Here is a 20,511-nt window from a genome sequence, read left to right on the forward strand (position 1 = left end):
AGTGTGGATTCGAACTGGTAGATCATCCACCATACTCCCCGGACTTTCATCTGTTCCCAAACCTGAAAAAAACTTGGCTGGGAAGCACTATCGGAGCAATGATGAGGTGATGGCTGCTGTTGAGGACTATTTTGACTCTCAAGATGAAAGCTTCTATGCCAAGGGAATTGAAGCACTCAAGCACTGCTGGAAGAAGTGTGTGGAGTTACAGGGAGACTATGTAGAAAAATAACCCTGAATTTGTTCAAACCGACAACTGCATCATAGTCAGCCTTAGAACCTTTCAGCCTACCCTCGTATATAGGCCTTACAGCAAATGATCAACAAGAAATTTAACCTACTGGTGAATATTACGGTAAATTGGTAGGGTAAAGTAAAAGAAGCTGTGCAGAACTGCAAGGCAACAATTGATTATACGAACCTCAAGTTCCCCTAATTTATTGAATGAAAGTTAATGCGTAAGGGCAAGGTAGCAAATCATAGCAAAGTCTGACTCAAACTCCTCCATGAAGTTGATGGAGATGATTTGAAAATCCAGCACACTTGTATTATGTTAGGAAGATGATGTGACAAGATGGCAGATGGATGGAGGACTTGACGTTCATATGATGGAATAATGAACAGATAAATACAGCACAGAGGGTGACAATAACCATCATTTCTGAGGAGCACATAGATTAATGCAGACTGGTTTTCAGAAAATATTTTGCAACAGGTAATTTATTGCAACCTTGTTTAAATACAGTCTGCTGTGTTTTACTCTGTTTAAGCTCTCAAAACCCACAATGCATACATAACAGTATTATCCAGCACATATAACTTAGAGATGGTTTTTGGATGTTCATACCCAATACTGGTTCTTTTGAAGACTGGGAGAAGTGGTTCTAACAATGTGCGAGGGTACTACAGGAGAACCATTACTCCAAGAAGTTAGGAAGACTGATGAATCAATAGTGTTGTACACAGAGTCTGGGTACAGTAATCGGTCAAGGACAGGGCACTCTGGACATGGGGGACTTAGTGGAGTTACAGTTACTGTGGGCACTGTTGTGCTTCTGTGAGTTTGGCCCTGGTAAGACTGTCTGTTTGGAAGAACAGCGGAAGGTGACTTCACTGAGGTGTTAGGGTTCTGCTTCCTCTGCCTTTGGTGTCGTAGTAAGACAACCAGCACCACAAAGATGATTACAAGCAGCAGTAAGGCTAGAAGTGGTAAGATGACCAGAAGAGGGTTGGAGGTTTTCTGGGGATAGGACTCAACACGAACTGGTGTGTTTCTAAAAGGTACATCCTCCATTTCCAGAGTTGGTTTACCAAGAGTTGTACTGAAAATACCTGTTCGGTTGGAGTTTCCCCAGCGGCTGCGTCCCTTGAACTTTTGCTGGTTTTTGCTTGATTGGCGGGTGGAAGCAAAATCTGTTGACAAGTCTGGGAAAGTGGTTCCAAGTACGTGAGTCTGGACTGGTGCTTTATGGAGAGATGTTGTGGCTGGAAAAGGATTCTGTGTGGTTGAAAGAAGGGTTGCCTCATATAGTACAACTGTGAAGTGAAGTTCTCCTTTTGCAGGCTGGATGTTATCAGCTTTCAGCACAAAGACCAGTGAGTCATTTATCTCTTGAACTCCAGTCATGTTGGCACTAAGATGCAAGGCCACCTTCTCATCCTTAAGTTCTTGAAAGGTGAAGGACTCAACTGGTACTACATTCCTGGACACTTCAGGTTTCATTTCAACTACCTTTCCATGTTTTGGATGAGAGATGATTTGAAAAACTGGGTCACTGTCACTTATCCTAGCCAGTTCAGAGACATTGAGGAAGCTACTATAAAGTTTGACGACCATCCCGTTGGGAATCCTTAAACCTTTACCAACTTGTATCAAAGGTATCACAGTGATGTTAAGCACTTGGCCAGTCAGATTAGTCTCTGAAGTGAAGGCAGTAAACTCAAAGCTATCTTCTGCAGTGGAAAGGGAAATCATATGGTAGAACAGTCTTCCAGCCAGTAGATCTTCCTGTTCAAATTCTATAATCTCTTGACTGTCTTTTAGAAGCTTGCCAAAATCTGGAGTCCTTGTAATTTTGTAGTGAATGGTGACATTTTTCCCATTGGTCTCAGCAGCAAGATTTTCTTGTGTCAGAGATACTGAGGTCTGGCCCTGTTCCAATGTCAATCCAGTGTGGTTGACCAGAGAAATGGTGATTGGTATGACATCTATGTTAAAGAGTTTATAAATTGGTTTGTGATGATCATCAGTAACACTGAAATAAAAGACTCCAGAGGCAGGACTTCCATCTTGGATGAAATAGACACTTCTGTTATTGATTTGTGCTTGTTTGAAGGTGACAATGGACTCATTCAAAGCTCCTTTTAGTGCTAGATAACCATTGTTTGGTTTGCTAATCACAGAGAACTTAATTTCATCAGGACTATTGTCCAAGTCTTCAACTTTGAGGTTCTCAGGCCGGAGAACTACAGTATCTCCTTGGACCACTGTCAGACCTGGGGCCTTGGTCTTCAGCAATGGTGGTTGATCATTTACAGGCGTGATTGTAATATTGAAACGTTCCTCAATAACATCATTATCCAGTAGAGGGCGTTGTGCTGTTTTGCCCTTAGAATTTAGCCATGCGTTAAAGACAAAGAAATCATCAGTCGTCTCAGAGTTATCATGCTGGTAGGTGATCCCGTACTTGGAGATGATGAACTGGGAAAAGTTTGGCTTCTCCTTGGTGAGATTTCTTTCACCTACCACTATCACACCATGGTGAGGCAAAGATGTCACCTGGAACCAGACCTCATAGGAGCTCCACTGAGTCTTCGGGAGTCTAGCCATCAGATTAGTGGCGTCTAACTTGGATTCATCAATGATGACACTCTCCCCTTCTGCTACCACAGCACCTAATGTAGAAAGTCCAACACAGATTAACATTTTTTCAAACAATGAAAGGCACCAACATTAGCGCCCCCAATGCTCCATACCTGTGTTTGCAAGCAGGACTGTGTTGTGTTCTACATTCTCATAAGAGATGTCCATTTTGAAGGTCAGGCTGTCCAGAGAAGCTGGAGGTGATGTCACAGAGAACATTATGGAGTCCACTGCTGCCCAGCCCACTGCCTCAATGGGGGCCTGAATGTAAACAACCTCTTTTCGGTCAACCTGTAGCACAGAAACACCAACATCTGGCTGATTATAACATTATCCATCATATTTCATCAATCCATTTGCTACACATTCTTCACACAAATTATCTTGCACACTTGGGGAGAAGCAGGGTACACTTAATTGTTTTCATTTTAATTAACAACACAGCAGTAAGTACAGTACACATAGCATCCCAGTACTGATCATTTCAGAACTCCAAAAAAAACAAAACAAAAAAAAAACCCTGACTTGCTCAGAAGCCTTAAATATCTTTTTCAGAGAAGTGCTAAATGTAAGGATGTTTAATGTCTATTACTCATAATAGAACCCCGGCATCATTCTGCTTGATTGGAGAAACACTGTTACTGTAAATATTAGTATAGAGAAACATTTTAGCTAATATCCTTCATTTTGTCCAACAAGGACATCTGTAACTATGATAGATCAGAACTCTAATGGCAGGCTCTTTTAAAATTGGGAACAAATTACTACATTTTGGGGTCAAAGCCTATTTAACATTTGGAAACAGGAATGTTTGTTCCGTGTTCTATCACAGAGCACAATCTGGTGTTTCTGGCACTGGCAGAGGTTTTACACTCAAGCTAAAAAAAAAAAAAAAAAAAAAAAAAAAAAAAAGCTGCTATAATTCTGCAGTGGTTCACTCACCATATCTTGTGTGAAACTGGAGATGTCTGTTGTGGAATTATCAGGCTGCCTCATCACCAGCCGGCCCAGTTTAGGATGGTGAATCACACTGAAAGTAATGATGCGGTCTGAGGTATTGCTGTTGTCATTGGTCACTGCTTGCAAATCTGCATTTGTGATGGGTGTTGAAGAGCCTGTATGTCACAGGAGGAAAGACTTGAAATTAAGTGAAGTGTAATTACTGACTCACAATACCATTTGTTAACATTTATTAATGTCTGCTGGTGTTTTTTACTTGTCTGTTATTCACTTTTAGTTGTAACCACACTGTTAAAAGACATATGTGGCAGCGTCAAATGTAACAAACTAAAGTTTTCCCTTTGGAAATGTTCTTTAATAATCCAAATTATGCAAAACAAAGCCTGGAATAGGCAAGTAAAAACCTTTGATGTGTCAAATGAAAGCTTCAATGCAGACAACTGAGTTTTTACAGCACTGCCCCACATTGCAGGGTGTTACATAAAATCAAATTAGGAAAGTATAAGTGGATCTGCAACATGTGGACAAGTTAAAAGAACCATTGCTTGTGCGCAATGATAGGAAATGGTTTTTCTGAGAGCCTGACTTACTTAACCACAACTGTACATGAAGAATGAGGATACAAAAACTAACAAATGATTAACAGAAATGACAGGGACAAAGAACATTTCTTCTCTTTGCCTCAGCACGTCATACACAATGATGAGAGGAATCAGAAATAATCATGCAGCTGGGAATAAACTTACAGGAACATAGTCAAAATGTTTCCAAAAACCCCTGTGAGTTGTTTCGTCTGTGCCTGAGAGATTTGAAAAAATGTGTGTCACCTTGTCTTTTATCAATCTCAAATTTCCAAACAGGTATAAAACAGATACTGTTGCACAAACACACCAAAAATGGACACAGTCTGAACTTGAGGCTATTAAGGCACATGAAATAAGTATATGAAAAGAGTTTAGAAGAACATAGAATTGTAGATGTAGAACCATGTATAGTAAAACATAATGTGAATACCTGGCTGTGTTTAATTATACTCCTCCTGGGATTTATTTATTTTTTAGAGAGCAGTACAAAGAGGCACAAAACAAAAGAGAGCAAGAGTGTAACATAAAAACAAATGGCAAAGGGGAGGTGATGGTCTAGTGGTTAAGCGTTGGGCTTCAGACCTGAGTGTCCTCAGTTCAAACCCCAGCCTGATCGGAAAATCACTAAGAGCCCTTGGGCAAGGTCCTTAATCCCCTAGTTGCTCCCGGTGTGTAGTGGGCACCTTGCATGGCAGCAGCCTGACTTCGAGGTGAATGTAAGACATTGATGTGTTAAGTTCTTTGAGTGTCTGATGCAGATGGAAAAGTGCTATGTAAATGCAGTCCATTTACCATTTATGGCCCCCAGGTCAGTATCATTAACACTACATAGGTTCCAGACGATAAGTCAAGGTTTTATTTACTTGTTTGGCTGATTCTGCAACTTATAATTCAAAGCCACTTATGTCAAAAATATGCTGCATTATCAGCTATGGCCACATGATGGCAGAGTCTATACACGTGATAAATCAATGTGATGCACATGTACACTGATCTGAATGAGGAGGTGGTGCTGGGTCTTAGAGGATGCAATGGAGAAGGATTGCTAGGGGTAAGCAAGACTAACTGTATCTCACTAGTTGAAAAGTTTAGTTGAAAAGTCTATTTTCAACTAATGAGATAAACATGTCCACGTTTAGCTCTGCACTGAAGCAGTCTGTGCATCCGGGAACTTCTAATGATTCGCCTTTTCGGTGTTGACAAGATATATTACCTCTGGATTTATTTTTACCTTTAACATTAACATTAATTAACCAGTTAGCTTCTGCTTGCTAAAGTGATGTTTATGTCAAAAATAAAGAACAGATTAAATTCACTTTTGTCCTGAGTGAAAAGATCACTTCCAATACATCCAAAAGTAGCGCCTAGGTTGTAATTATGTAGACTTCTCCTTTATTAACACAGCAATTACATCTCCATGTCCAGGTAATTGCCTAGGAGATCAATATTGTTGCATGAAGTGGTAGTACCAATCAAAAATATATTTCCTCTTCATGACAGGTTTTTAACAGATGCAACTAATATAAATATGGCGCGCCATAAAACCTGAAAAATACATTATATGGTCAGCACTGCTACTTCCAGGTCAGCAGTGTGTTTGGACATGACTGGTTGATTTATGCAAGACCTTTCCCTTATTTTTATCAAACCCTTTGGTTAGGATCTCAACCAAAGGAGCATGCAGAATAAAACTTAGGGATAACTTTTAATGACACCTTCATCTCTCACCACATCTAGCAACATTTACGTATGAAGCCTAACGCCATTTCCCAAGATCGTTTTCTACTTCCTGCCTGTGAATGCTGCTATTCCCACGCAGAGAGCGGATACACTGCATGACTACGGGCTAAACTGAGTATATAATTTTGAGTATATGTCTTATTGTTACATGGGAAACAAGGTACCAGTAGATTCTCACAAATCCAACAAGACCATGCATTCATGATATGCACACTCTTAAGGCTATGAAATTGGGCTATTAGTAAAAAAAAAAAAGTAGAAAAGGGGTGTTCACAATAATAGTAGCATCTGCTGTTGACGCTACAAACTCAAAACTATTATGTTCAAACTGCTTTTTTTTTAGCAATCCTGTGAATCACTAAACTAGTATTTAGTTGCATAACCACAGTTTTTCATGATTTCTTCACATCTGTGAGGCATTAATTTTGTTGGTTTGGAACCATGATTTTGCTCATTTACTAGTGTGCTTGGGGTCACCGTCTTGTTGAAACACCCATTTCAAGGGCATGTCCTCTTCAGCATAAAGCAACATGACCTCTTCAAGTATTTTGACATGTCCAAACTGATCCATGATACCTGGTATGCGATATATAGGCCCAACACCATAGTAGGAGAAACATGCCCATATCATGATGCTTACACCACCATGCTTCACTGTCTTCACTGTGAACTGTGGCTTGAATTCAGAGTTTCGGGGTTGTCTCACAAACTGTCTGCGGCCCTTGGACCCAAAAAGAACAATTTTACTCTCATCAGTCCACAAAATATTCCTCCATTTCTCTTTAGGCCAGTTGATGTGTTCTTTGGCAAATTGTAACCTCTTCTGCACATGTCTTTTATTTAACAGAGGGACTTTGCGGGGGATTCTTGCTAGTAAATTAGCTTCACACAGGCGTCTTCTAACTGTCACAGCACTTACAGGTAACTCCAGACTGTCTTTGATCATCCTGGAGCTGATCAATGGATGAGCCTTTGCCATTCTGGTTATTCTTCTATCCATTTTGATGGTTGTTTTCCGTTTTCTTCCACGCGTCTCTGTTTTTTTTTGTCCATTTTACAGCATTGGAGATCATTATAGATGAACAGCTTATAATTTTTTGCACCTGCATATAAGTTTTTCCCTCGCCAATCAACTTTTTAATCAAACTACACTGTTCTTCTGAACAATGTCATGGACGTCCCATTTTCCTCAGGCTTTCAAAGAGAAAAGCATGTTCAACAGGTGCTGACTTCATCCTTACATGGGGGACACCTGATTCACACCTGTTTGTTCCACAAAATTGACAAACTCACTGACTGAATGCCACACTACTATTATTGTGAACATCTTTTCTACCTTTGTTTTTTTTTTTTATTAATAGCCCAATTTCATAGCCTTAAGAGTGTGCATATCATGAATGCTTGGTCTTGTTGAATTTGTGAGAATCTATTGAATCTTCTGGTACCTTGTTTCCCATGTAACAACAAGAAATATACTCAAAACCTGGATTAATCTTTTTAGTCACACAGAACTACTATTATTCTGAACACTACTGTATATAGACAATAGACACTGGTGATGGTGCTGATCCCTGCATTCTATAGTATGAAGCAGATAAGACAGGTGGCCAGTCCATTGCAGATTACTTCCCCAGCCAAGGAAGGTACCTATTCATAGCTGGGTGGACTGAAACAATGCAGATTCAGTCTCTTGTTCAAGGACACAGATAGGTAGTGTCACCAGGAATCAAACCCAGGTATACATAAACTAAACATACATAAACAGGCTCACTCTCTCTGTAGACACAGGGGAGAGAAAAAGTGTGTGTGCTCTACATCACTGGTCCTCAGATAAATCAATGCACTCTTCAGACATGATCCTCTATAATAGTAAGTCCATCCAACTGCTCCCTTGTTTTCACTTGGGGTTGCCACAGCAAATCCAAGGTGGAGATCCAAGGTAGATCTGCATGTTGATTGGGCACAGGTTTTACACCGGATACCCTTCCTGACACAGCTCCACATTACATGGAGAAATGTGTCAGGGGTGTGGTTTGAACCAGGACCCTTTCACACTGAAACCAAGCACACTAACCACTTGGCCACCATGTTGATGAGTTAATTAAGAATTACAATCACTACAATGTCAGACCTTTTGCTGCTCTCTACCTACGTCTTACCATCTAAAGTAATCATGGTCTACAACTATGACAAACCAGCATGTGAAGATCACAAATGTGATCCATCACATCATGTGATGATGTAACATGCTGAACTTGTAGGGGAAGTATAACTTTAGTGCAGCTTTGGTGATTCTGGAAACCTCCCCAGTGATGCCAGTGTATATAGCAGGTAAAATAGTGTTGACCAGGTCATCATTTTTCTCAGTAAATATATTTGTAAAAGTGCTACTGACATGCAGTTTTCACCAGATGTCAGTAACAACCCAAATAATCTACACATACAAAGAAATAAAAAATAATAAGTACAGAAATCAAGTTATGTGTAATAAAACGGAATAACACAAGGAAAAAGGTTTTGAACACACTTACTCATACAAAAGCTTTTGTTGGTAATGACGGCTTCAAGACACCTCCTGTATGGAGAAAATAGTCACATGCATTGCTCAGGTGTAATTTTGGCCGATTCTTCCACACAAACAAACAGTCTTCAAATCTTGAAGGGTCCGTGGATCTCTTCTGTGAACTCTGATCTTTAGTTCTAGCCATACATTTTCTGTTGGATTCAAGTCAGGTGATTGGCTGGGACATTCTACCAGCTTTATTTTCATTCTCTGAAACCAATTGAGAGCTTCCTTGGCTGTGTGTTCGGGATCATTGCCTTGCTAAAATGTCCACCCTCCTTTCATCTTCATCATCTTGGTAGATTGATTTCAAGAATGACTCGGTGCATTTGTCCATTCATCCTTTCTTCAATTATATGAAGTTTGCCAGTACTGGATGTTGAATAACAGCCCCACACCATGATGTTCCTACCTCCGAACTTCACTGTTGCTGTAATGCTTTTAGGGTGATGTGCAGTGCCATTTATGGTGTGTATTAGAGTTCAATTTTGGTCTCCTCTGACCAGACTACGAGGTCTGTTAGAAAAGTATCCGACCTTTTTATTTTTTGCAAAAACCTGATGGATTTGAATCACGCGTGCTTGCATGAGCAAACCTTGAACCTTTGTGCGCATGCGTGAACTTTTTCACGCCTGTCGATTGCGTCATTTCCTGGTAAGCAGCCTTTGTGTGGGACGTGTGCAGTGCGCTCAGCGGATTTTCATTTCAAGGAAAAAGACGGAATGACTGGAGCAGCGCTGCATCAAATTTTGCCAGAAACTGGGCGACAGCCAGGTGGAAACCATTCGGATGATTCAGACGGTTTCGGTGACAAATCTGTGGGCATCACACAGATTAAGGAGTGGTACAACCGGTTTAAAGACGTCCGCACAACGGTGGAGAGCGAGCCACACTCCAGTCGGCCATCAACATGCTGAAATGACCAGATCATTTCAAAGTGAACGCTGTGGTGATGCGGGACCGTCGTGTGACTGTCCGAGAAATTGCGGAATAGGTGGACATCAGCACTTTTTCGATACATTCCACTGTGACAGAAGATTTGGCCATGAAAAGACTGGTGGTGAAATTCATAATGCTGCTGACGGCGGCGCAAAAGCGCCTTCGTGTTGAACTCTCACAGGACATGCTGTGACATGCCCACCTCTTCCACAATTTCTTGGATAGTCACAGGACTGAAAAGTTACCAAAAGCCATCTGAATCATCCGAATGGTTTCCACCTGGCTGTCGCCCAGTTTCTGGCAAAATTTGATGCAGCGCTGCTCCAGTCGTTCCGTTTTTTTCCTTGAAATGAAAATCCGCCAAGCACACAGCACACGTCCCACACAAAGGCTGCTTACCAGAAAATGATGCAATCGACAGGCGTGATAAAGTTCACGCATGCGCACGAAGGTTCAAGGTTTGCTCGTGCAAGCACACGTGATTCAAATCCATCAGGTTTTTGCAAAAAATAAAAAGGTCCGATACTTTTCTAACAGACCTCGTATATTCTCCCAGTATTTCACAGACTTATCTAAATGTTGTGCAGCAAATGTTAAATGAGCTTCAACATGCTTTTTCTTTAGCAGTGGCGTCTTGCATGGTGAGTGTGCATACAGTAGGCTATGGTGGTCGAGTGCATTACTTTGTTTTCTCTGAAACAATTCCAGGTCTTTCTGAAGTGGCCCTTGGACAAGTCTTCAGATAATACTTTTCAGTCAGAAACCTTGCGAGGAACACCTGGTCTTGGAAGGTTTATGGCAAAATTATGTTCTTTCCACTTCTGGATTATGGTCCCAATAGTGCTCGCTGGAACATTCAGACATTTAGAAATCCTTCTGTAATCAATGCCATCAGTATGTTTGGCAACAGTACGGCTGCAAAGATCTTGAGAGAAGTCTTTGCTTTTACCCACTATGAGATGTTTCTTGTGTGACAACAATGCCTTTTTGCACCTCACTTTCTTCAGGTGTTCCATACTTTTTTCCTGTGTCATTTCATATTATTACACATAACTTAACAATGGACATCTATGGTTTGATTTCTTTATATGTGTGGATTATCTGAGATCTGGTGAAAATTTCATGTTAACAGCTTTACAAATATATTTACAGAGAAAAATGGTGGCGTGTTCAATACTTATTTTACCCGCTGTATATAGCAACATTGTGGGCTCCTCAGAATTGCAAAGGATCACCAAAGTATATCAAGGTTCACAGCAGAAAAAAGGAATTTTTAAACATCTTGAAAATCCCACCGTAGTGACAAGACATACGCCACAATGACAGAATATCCTGGTTCATCACAGACATCCTCCTCGATCTTGAAGTGACTAAAGTGTTCAATGTATTGAGAGAAAAGCAAAGTTGTGTTTGTGCTTTACGTTTCTGTAGTGACCGTCATACTTTTGCTTTCATTGAGCAGGTCCAACATCTGTTTTGCAAATCAACATTACAATGTAGGCATCAAAGCTCATGTGACTGCACGAAGTCGATAGCAGCTTACACAAACAAAAGCAAAACCTGACTTTACATTAAAACTCTACATACATGTCATCCTTGCATGGTGTGGAAGTGTCTCCAATCACCCACTGCTCCACATGATCAAACACCTCTTTGTCAGCTGCAGCTCCGTTCCCACCCACCCTGTCTGGCACAGAGTATCAACAGAGTGGCCACAGACAGACCGTGGCAATGATTTTCAAGTACCCACTCACCCTGCGGCTCAGATCGTGCCAGTTGGCCGCTTGCTGCTCTCACAGAATCTTTTCTTATAAACTGAGAAACCAGACCACATGAAATCTCTGAAAGTTTTGAAACGTGTTCTCAGACAGACAGAACTCAGCCGGCCTTTTTTTAGACCATGACTATTACATGTAGCATCAAATCAAAACAGGTGATTCACCAGACTGGCATTTGAGTAAATTAATGAATAACAGCTGTATGCACGTCACATTCAACCAAAGGAATTCTTGGCAGTGGTCAAGCTGAACAGAACAGGTTTCAGAACACCTGCATAAACATTCAACTGAAACAAAAGTCCTATAAAAGAAAATAAACACGAAATCAGCTACTTGGTTGTGATTATGGCTACTGGCACTGCAATGTTTCATGTGACATTTGACTGACGGACTGGAAACACAGAGCACAAAAAAAGATAAGCGCAGCATGTGACAGGTACAAGGTGAGATCTGTTAATCACGGAAAGTCAAATAGCTGAATCAGAGGTCATATGAGCAGTGTGCATTTAACTTTGGTTACCTGGAAACACCTTGAGGGGACGGTTTCTCTCCAAACTGATAACCAAAGCTCTGGCAGTGATACTGAATATCTGCCTGGGAGTAAAGTTCACGCCATCATTCACTTGGAAACTGAATCCACCAGACATGGCACCTGGAAATGAAATAAACCAGAAAACTGGAATCAATCAAGTGGTCAGACTCCAGACTGGCCGAGATAATTTAGAGGGCAAAGGTATTAGATTGCGTCAGAGGCGGAGAAGAAAAAGAACTGTAGCTTTCTGAGGATATTCATTTTGTTCCTTGCAGGGAAAAGACAGAGAGGTTTGTGTCTGGTTTTGACAAAGTGCACATGAAAAGGATGTGCTCAGCAGTTCTGATGTTAGCCTAAAGAAAAAAAAAAAAAAATACAATACCAGCTTTATTCTGAGTCCACAACAGATGACCAATAGAGTATATCAAAGAGATGAAGTGAGAGATGGTCTTTCAATGTGAATTGGGGCAAGTCTTTTAAACACCATTATTAAAATACGGCAAAAGAAAAGGAGAGCAGTAAACACACATTTTGTATGTAGAGCCTATCCACTGTTCTACAATCTGTAATCCCTTCAAATACTACTCACAGTAATGTCAGTCTTATATGCAACTTAACATTGCACAATGCTGTTCAAGCTGCTGTTTACACATCGGGGTCAAATCACACCATTTGGCAATGTTAAGAGTGTCTTCTACTGGGCGCAAAGTGAATAGCAACAAGCCATGATCAGCAGAACCAAAACAAATGAAAGATATCAAACAAGTGAAGACATCTGCTGTAAAATAAAACCATAAAGGCAATGAGATGGCGTATAACGCTGTGTTTAGAATCTCGGGACATTTGGAAAAACCACACATAAAAAAACCCCACTTCCGGAATTAGTGCACTCATGAAATCACCTTGGTAATTTGAGTCATCAGCTACTTAGCCTATATCACAGTAGAGTTAAGCTACCTTTATCTTTTGGGCTAAATGAAATTGTTAAAGATGTTTTTGCTGATGTGTGGTGCTGGTAGATTAACTAACTGTACACATAATGTGAATATATTGCATATAGCAGTCATGACCTGTCTCACTAGTGTCAAAGGGGCCGCCATGGCTGTAATGTTAACTTGGGTTGCTCAATTTCGTCACGGGTTTCAGAGCAGAAGTTACAATTCAAGGCATTTTTCCCCAGAAGCTAGAAGTCAGAATCTCCGAGGGTTTGAGTGCAGCATTTCACCTTTCCTTTACAAAACCTAAGAATATTTTTTTAAAAGGTTCCACTTGTCTTCTACTTCATTAGGTTATATCATTGAGAACAAAAGTATTTGGACAGTGACAGTTTTTGTAATCTTGCCTTTTTACACTGCCACAATGGAACTATGAAAATATGCTTGTAAATTTAAACATGACTTCAAAGGGTTAAAAAAAAAATCATATCATTTAGGATTAACAGCCATTTGCAAGTGGACAAGCTAAATATGAGGACTATTGTATTTCATTTACATCAATGACTAAGAAATAGAAATACAACCCCAATTCCAATGAAGTTGGGACATTGTGTAAAATGTAAATAAAAACAGAATACAATGATTTGCAAATCCTCTTCAACCTATATTCAATTGAATACACCACAAAGACAAGATATTTAATGTTCAAACTGATAGACTTTATTGTTTTTGTGCAAATATTTGCTCATTGTGAAATGGATGCCTGCAACACGTTTCAAAAAAGTTGGGACAGTGGTATGTTTACCACTGTGTTACATCACCTTTCCTTCTAACAACACAAGCGTTTGGGAATGGAGGACACTAATTGTTGAAGCTTTGTAGGTGGAATTCTTTCCTGTTCTTGCTTGATGTACGACTTCAGTTGTTCAACAGTCCGGGATCTCCGTTGTCATATTTTGTGCTTCATAATGTGCCACACATTTTCAATGGGCGACAGGTCTGGACTGCAGGCAGGCCAGTCTAGTACCTGCACTCTTTTACTATGAAGCCACGCTGTTGTAACGTGCAGAATGTGGCTTGGCATTGTCTTGCTGAAATAAGCAGGGATGTCCCTGAAAAAGACGTTGCTTGGATGGCAGCATGTGTTGCTCCAAAACCTGGATGTACCTTTCAGCATTGATGGTGCTATCACAGATGTGTAAGTTGCCCATGCCTTGGGCACTAACACACCCCCATACCATCACAGATGTGTAAGTTGCCCATGCCTTGGGCACTAACACACCCCCATACCATCACAGATGTGTAAGTTGCCCATGCCTTGGGCACTAACACACCCCCATACCATCACAGATGCTGGCTTTTGAACTTAGCGCTGGTAACAATCTGGATCGTCTTTTTCCTCTTTCGTCCGGAGGACATGACGTCCATAATTTCCAAAAACAATTTGAATTGTGGACTCATCAGACCACAGCACACTTTTCCACTTTGTGTCTGTCCATTTCAAATGAGCTCGGGTCCAGAGAAAGTGACAGCGTTTCTGGATGTTGTCGATGTATCACTTTCCCTTTGCATGGTAGAGTTTTAACTTGTACTTGTAGATGTAGCGACAAACAGTGTTAACTGACAGAGGGATTGAAGGTCACGGGCATTCAATGCTGGTTTTTGGCCTTGCCGCTTATGTGTAGAAAGTTCTCCAGATTTTCTGAATCTTCTGATTATATTATGGACTGCAGATGATGGAATCCCTAAATCCCTTGCAAATGAACGTGGAGAAATATTGTTCTTAAACTGTTGGACTATTTTTTCATGCCGTTGTTCACAAAGTGATGATCCTCGCCCCAGCCTTTTGGCGATGCTCTTTTTATACCCATTCATGAGTGTTCTCAGTTCCCATTCTCAGACAGCAGCAAACAATGTTTGTAGACTTTGCAAAGAAAATTAATTTGGGAAGTGAATGGGTCTGGTTTATTATACTTTTTCACACCTTTTTCCAGCAATCTACTAAATAGTAATACTGAAAAAGCCAAGCAATAAACTTTGATGTCCTCAGATGAAGCCCAACTGGAAAAAGAAAAAGTTGCAGTTCCTCGACTGGCCTCTTGAGGCTGGCTCCAAAACAGAGCACATTCCTGTAGGACTCTGTGTTACAAATGTTAAAAAAGTTTAGAGCAGAAATAAACATGTTCACAGCCTGGTACAAATAAAAAAAAGTTTTAGTCTCAAGAGATAGGCTGACTGGAAAATTATGGATTTTTTAAAGAGCAGGGAAAAAAAAGGACAGAACTTATCATTTTCTGCAGTCACCTGGATTTAAACAGGTCAGAACTTTTGAAGCTTCCATGACAGCCAGAGTCTGCTCTAATATAAATGTTGTGCAAAATATTCCAGTGAAGTAAATTAACATGGTTAACACTGAAAACTAATGGTGCATGTTGTCATTTTTTTTTTTTTTAAAAATGGCCAGACATCAGCTGACAAGGAACACATTTAATAAATGACAATAAAATAGGACAAAAACAGACAGACAGGTGATTTATACTGTATTTGAGGAAATCACACATTTTATTGAAATGGGCGGTCCGAAAAATGTAATATTCAGTGTTTCTCACTAAATCTAGTGACTTTCCAAATCCTCTTGAAGACTTATTTTCTCAAAAGCGACTAGCGACAAATCTAGCTACTTTTCCTTGCATCACTGGAGACTTTTCTGGTGTTTAGCGACTCAAAAGTGAAAGACTCTGTTGTCACCGAATGGCAGCGGCCCCCTTTACAGAATCAGAATCAGAAGAAGTTTATTGCCATTGCCAGTGAACAGGATTCACAGACTAGGAATTTGCTTCGGTACAATGGTGCAACATTAAGAAGAGATAAAATGCTAGGATAAAATATAACATGTGTCAAATTAAGATAAAATATAAGATAAAAAAAAGAAATATGAAATATGAAAGGCTGTGTGCAACAGAAAAACAGAGAAACAGAAAAAACAGTGCAGTGGGAGGAGTGCAATTAAAAACCAAAGTACACTGTCTAAAGTGACCTGTGATAAAATGATAAAGTGACAGTTAAGCTTAAGGTGACTGAGTTATGAGGTGTTCATGAGTCTAACGGCAGAGGGGAAGAAACTGTTCTTATGGCGGGAGGTTCTGGTCCGGATGGACCGTAGCCTCCTGCCCGAGGGGAGTGGTTTGAATAGACTGTGTGCAGGGTGAGAAGGGTCAGCTGTGATTCGACCTGCTCGGCCCAGAGTCCTGGAGACGTGCAGGTCGTGGAGAGATGGAAGGCTACAGCCGATCACCTTCTCAGCAGAGGCCACAATGCGCTGCAGTCTGTGTCTGTCCCTGGCTGTGGCCCCGGCGTACCACACCGTGATGGAGGAGCAGAGGATGGACTCGATGAAGGCCGTGTAGAACTGCACCATCAGCTGGACAGGTAGCTTGGTCTTCTTCAGCTGCCGCAGGAAGTACATCCTCTGCTGGGCCTTCTTGATGAGGGAGCTGATGGTTGACTCCCACTTGAGGTCCTGGGTGATGGTGGTGCCGAGGAAGCGGTGACAGACCACAGTGGTGATGGGGCTGTTGGTGAGGGCGAGGGAGGGCTGTGGCTTTCCTGAAGTCCACGATCATCTCCACTGTTTTCTGGGCGTTGAGCTCCAAGTTGTTGCTGCTACACCAGGTCACCAGCCGGTCCACCTCCCTCCTGTAGGCAGACTCATCCCCATCCGAAATGAGTCCGATGAGGGTGGTGTCGTCTACAAACTTGATGAGCTTTACAAAGTCGTGGCTGGAGGTGCAGCAGTTAGTGTAGAGGGAGAAGGACACAGCCCTGTGGAGATCCTGTGCTGAGAGCCCGAATGTTCGAGACATTTTTTCCCAGCCTCACACGCTGACTCTGGTCCATCAGGAAGTCTGTGATCCACCTGCAGGTGGAGTTGGGCACGTGGAGCAGAGAAAGCTTGTCCTGGAGCAAAGCTGGAAGGATGGTGTTGAATACAGAGCTGAAGTCCACAAACGGGATCCTAGCGTAGGTTCCTGGGGAGTCCAGGTGCTGCAGGATGGAGTGCAGGGCCAGGTTTATGGCATCATCTACAGACCTGTTGGCTCTGTAGGCAAACTGCAGGGGGTCCAGGAGGGGGTTGGTGATGGACTTCAGGTGGGATAAAACCAGGCGTTCGAAGGTCTTCATGACTACAGTGAGAGCCACAGGACGGTAGTCATTAAGTCCAGTGACACGTGGTTTCTTGGGGACTGGAACTATGATTGAGGACTTGAAACAGACTGGAACATGGCATGACTCCAGGGAGGTGTTGAAGATCCCCGTGAAGACTGGGGCCAGCTCATCAGCGCAGTGTCTCAGGGTGGCAGGAGAGACACAGTCTGGGCCCGGGGCCTTACGTGGATTCAGCCTTTTGAAATGTCTCCTCACGTCATCCTCTTGGACCGAGAGGGCAACAGGGGGAGTGGGGAAGGCAGCAGTGAGAGGGGGGAGGTCCAGAGTGTTTGAATATCCAGTTGTGTGGGGGGTGGGGAGGTGTGAGTCCTTGTCTTCAAAGCGTGAATAGAAGATGTTCAGGTCGTTGGCCAGCTTCAGGTCGTCAATAGAACGAGGTGCTTTGGGCTTGTAGTTGGTGATCTCTTTCAACCCCCTCCACAGAGAGGCCGAGTCGTTGGCAGAGAACCTTTGCTGCAGACGTGAACTGTACATGGATTTAGCCTTTGCCACCTCCTTGCTAAATCTGTACTTTGCACCTCTATAGCTGTCTCTGTCTCCTTCTCTGAAAGCCACCTCTTTCTGCTGACTGGAGTTTAGGTGTGAACCAGGGCTTGTCATTGTTATGTCTCACCCTGGTACGCTGTGGGATGATGCTGTCTTCACAGAAATGAATATGACGTCACAGTGTCCGTGTAGTCATCTAGACTGTCTGTTGAAGCCTCAAACATATCCCAATCTGTGGTGGCCAAGCACGCGCGTAGCTCCTCTACAGCTTCATTGCTCCACACTTTAGACGTCCTCACAACAGGTTTAGAGAGTTTAGGCGCCGCTCACTGTCGTGTAACAATGATCTAACGTGCTCCCTTCTCTGGTCGGGCATTTAACAAACTGTTTGTATATTGGTAATTCCTGACTGAGATTCCCTTTGTTAAAATCACAGAGAATTATAACAAGAGAGTCCGGAAAGTCTCTCTCCACGCTCATAATCTGATCCGCGAGCGCGCGTTCGGCCTCGTGCACGTCCGCGCTCGGTGGAATATACACAGAGCAAAGTATGAAAGAGTTAAACTCACGTGGAGAGAACGGTCTGCAGTTTATGAGGAGATATTCCAGAGAGGGACAGCAGTGTTGGGAGATCACAGTCACATCGGAGCACCAGGCGTTGTTGATATAGAAGCAGAGTCCTCCACTTCTTGTTTTTCCACCAGAGAGTGCTCGGTCTCTGTCTGCGCGGAGGAGTTGGAATCCCTCTAGTTGGAGCGCGCAGTCTGGTGTCTGTGCATTTAACCACGTCTCCGTGAAGCACAGTACACAAGATGAGGAGAAATCTCTATTCTTCTTCATCAGCAGTGCCAGCTCATCCATCTTGTTGTGGAGTGAGCGGACGTTGGAGAGAAATATCTCAGGTAGGGGCGTGCGCGTGCCCCTTCGTCTGAGGCGCACAAGAGCTCCAGCTCGTGCGCCTCAGACGAAGGGGCACGACTGACTTTTTACAGTCGGCTACAGCTGACTGTAAAGCACTGAGCGGAGGGATATCTACAATCCTCCGGGTTCAAGCACTCACGCGCGATGACTCGCTCACCCAACTTACCTTGTTTGCTGTGCTGTGACTAATTAGTCTCCAGACATTGAGAAGCCCTGGCCTTGAGAAATTATTTTATTTTAAGATGGCCAATTTTAATGGCAAAAATAAATAAACAAACCAAGAATCAAGTTTATTTGTAATTCTAAATATTTTAAAGGTGGTTTTACTCACTTTTTTGTCTCTCCCACAACGCCCCCCCCCCCCCAAACTTTATTTCAACAAATACATTAACAACCGCAGTCTCGTTTGAACCCTCCGTGACATTGTGGGATTTGACCACTTACGGGGACCTCCCTTTAATATATACACAGCATAACTTCATATGGATAAATGGTGTACTGCTTTGTTTTCCGCTGCAATCACCGAAGCAATGGTGAAAAGATTTTTTTTTTTCGGTTCCCAGTGGAGAAGAAAGGACGAAGCAAGTGGGAGACATTGCGTCTGTAAGTGTTAGCCTATACAGCTAACCTGAGTAGCTCCGTTCTCTCGCCTGCAAAAGCGCCTCGACATGTTTGAACTCCGGATCATAAACAAACCCCATGTCCACTTTATCACCGCATCGTCACTTTTTCTTTGCATTTTCACTTTGTTTGCGTGTAATCTGCACAAAAACCCATTAAAAATGCCGTGGTTGGTACCCTGGAAGTAGATAAATTGTGTCATATGAGTCATATTTTACCCCTTTAGTGCCCATCCTCAAACGAGACTACGGTATCCTATAACATTCACAGTATTATCATTATACATAGAAATAGACAGAAAATAAAATAAATTGTACAGTGAGTAAAGGGATTCTTTCATTTTAATTCTATTTAAACATCTGTTATAAAGCGTGACAGTTTTGTGACATTTGGGAGAGTCTGCTTATATATTGTTCAAATTCAGCCAGAAGTCCATGTACATTCCTTTTCAATAGTCTGCATTTATGAATATGGAATTTACCAAACATTATTAAGAGGTTGATAATGTATTCAGTGGTCTTTCCCACATTTTATTTTCGTCATTTAGTGACTTGTAACAACTTTTTGGACAGCCAATAGCTACTTTTCTTACTGAGGAGTTGGCAACACTGTTAATATTTGGCCGAGTTTGTGCAAATGGCAATCAACCCTACAGATAGAATTTTGCGCGGAGCACTCAGATGTGCAAATATGACAGTTTCCTCCTTCATGAAAACTATGCGAGGGAATTTTTTGAACTTCTTTTACTAATTTCTGCCTCTTGTAGCATCATTAGTTCGGAGGCCACTTGATGCGGCTGCAAGCTGTTGTGGAGACTGTGTCATCTGGAGCATTTTATTTCAAACACCTGTAATAATATGGCTTGTTGTGTGGTAAAACATCCTAACAGATCTTCTAAGACATTCCCTGCTGCAATAAAATGCTCATCTTATTTAATGTTGCATTCAGCAGTATTAGCACTTTTAGCAGTTGTCAGTAGCCTAATCAATTAAGCCCCTTAATGCATGATTACTGAGAAAATAAGCAGCTCCCAACTTTTAATGTCCACACCAAAGCAAACTGTTAGGAGAACTGCCATGCAGTCCCCAAAAATATGATTTAATAAACACTTGTTGTTCGAATGTGAAAAAAGGGGCATGTTTATGCATCTTTCATCACACCGCTTTATGCATTGAGTTCATTGTGCCACTGCTATCAACATGGTGACACCTAGACCATGGCCCAGACATGGACTTCATATTGGCTGTCTCGGGTCTTTATAGAAAACCTATGGGTGCCATCACCCAGGCTTTGTCCAGTATATATACACAGTCTATGGGAAAAAAAGCTACCTAAGACAAAATAATATTCGTAAAAGAACAT

General features: G+C 41.9%; 1 protein-coding gene across 1 annotated transcript in view; it reads right to left on the reverse strand.

The window, feature by feature from the left end:
• Positions 1-210: 210 nt before the first annotated feature.
• Positions 211-20,511, reverse strand: part of cspg4b (chondroitin sulfate proteoglycan 4b) — a 72,402-nt gene continuing 52,101 nt past the window's right edge. The window contains 4 exon segments of the mRNA XM_034170764.1: positions 211-2,895; positions 2,977-3,154; positions 3,806-3,978; positions 11,948-12,079. Of these exon segments, the coding sequence (XP_034026655.1) occupies positions 842-2,895; positions 2,977-3,154; positions 3,806-3,978; positions 11,948-12,079 (2,537 nt within the window). The 3' untranslated portion in view covers positions 211-841.

The sequence above is a fragment of the Thalassophryne amazonica genome, chromosome 5 (genome assembly GCF_902500255.1).
Source record: "Thalassophryne amazonica chromosome 5, fThaAma1.1, whole genome shotgun sequence".
Taxonomy (NCBI): Eukaryota; Metazoa; Chordata; class Actinopteri; order Batrachoidiformes; family Batrachoididae; genus Thalassophryne; species Thalassophryne amazonica.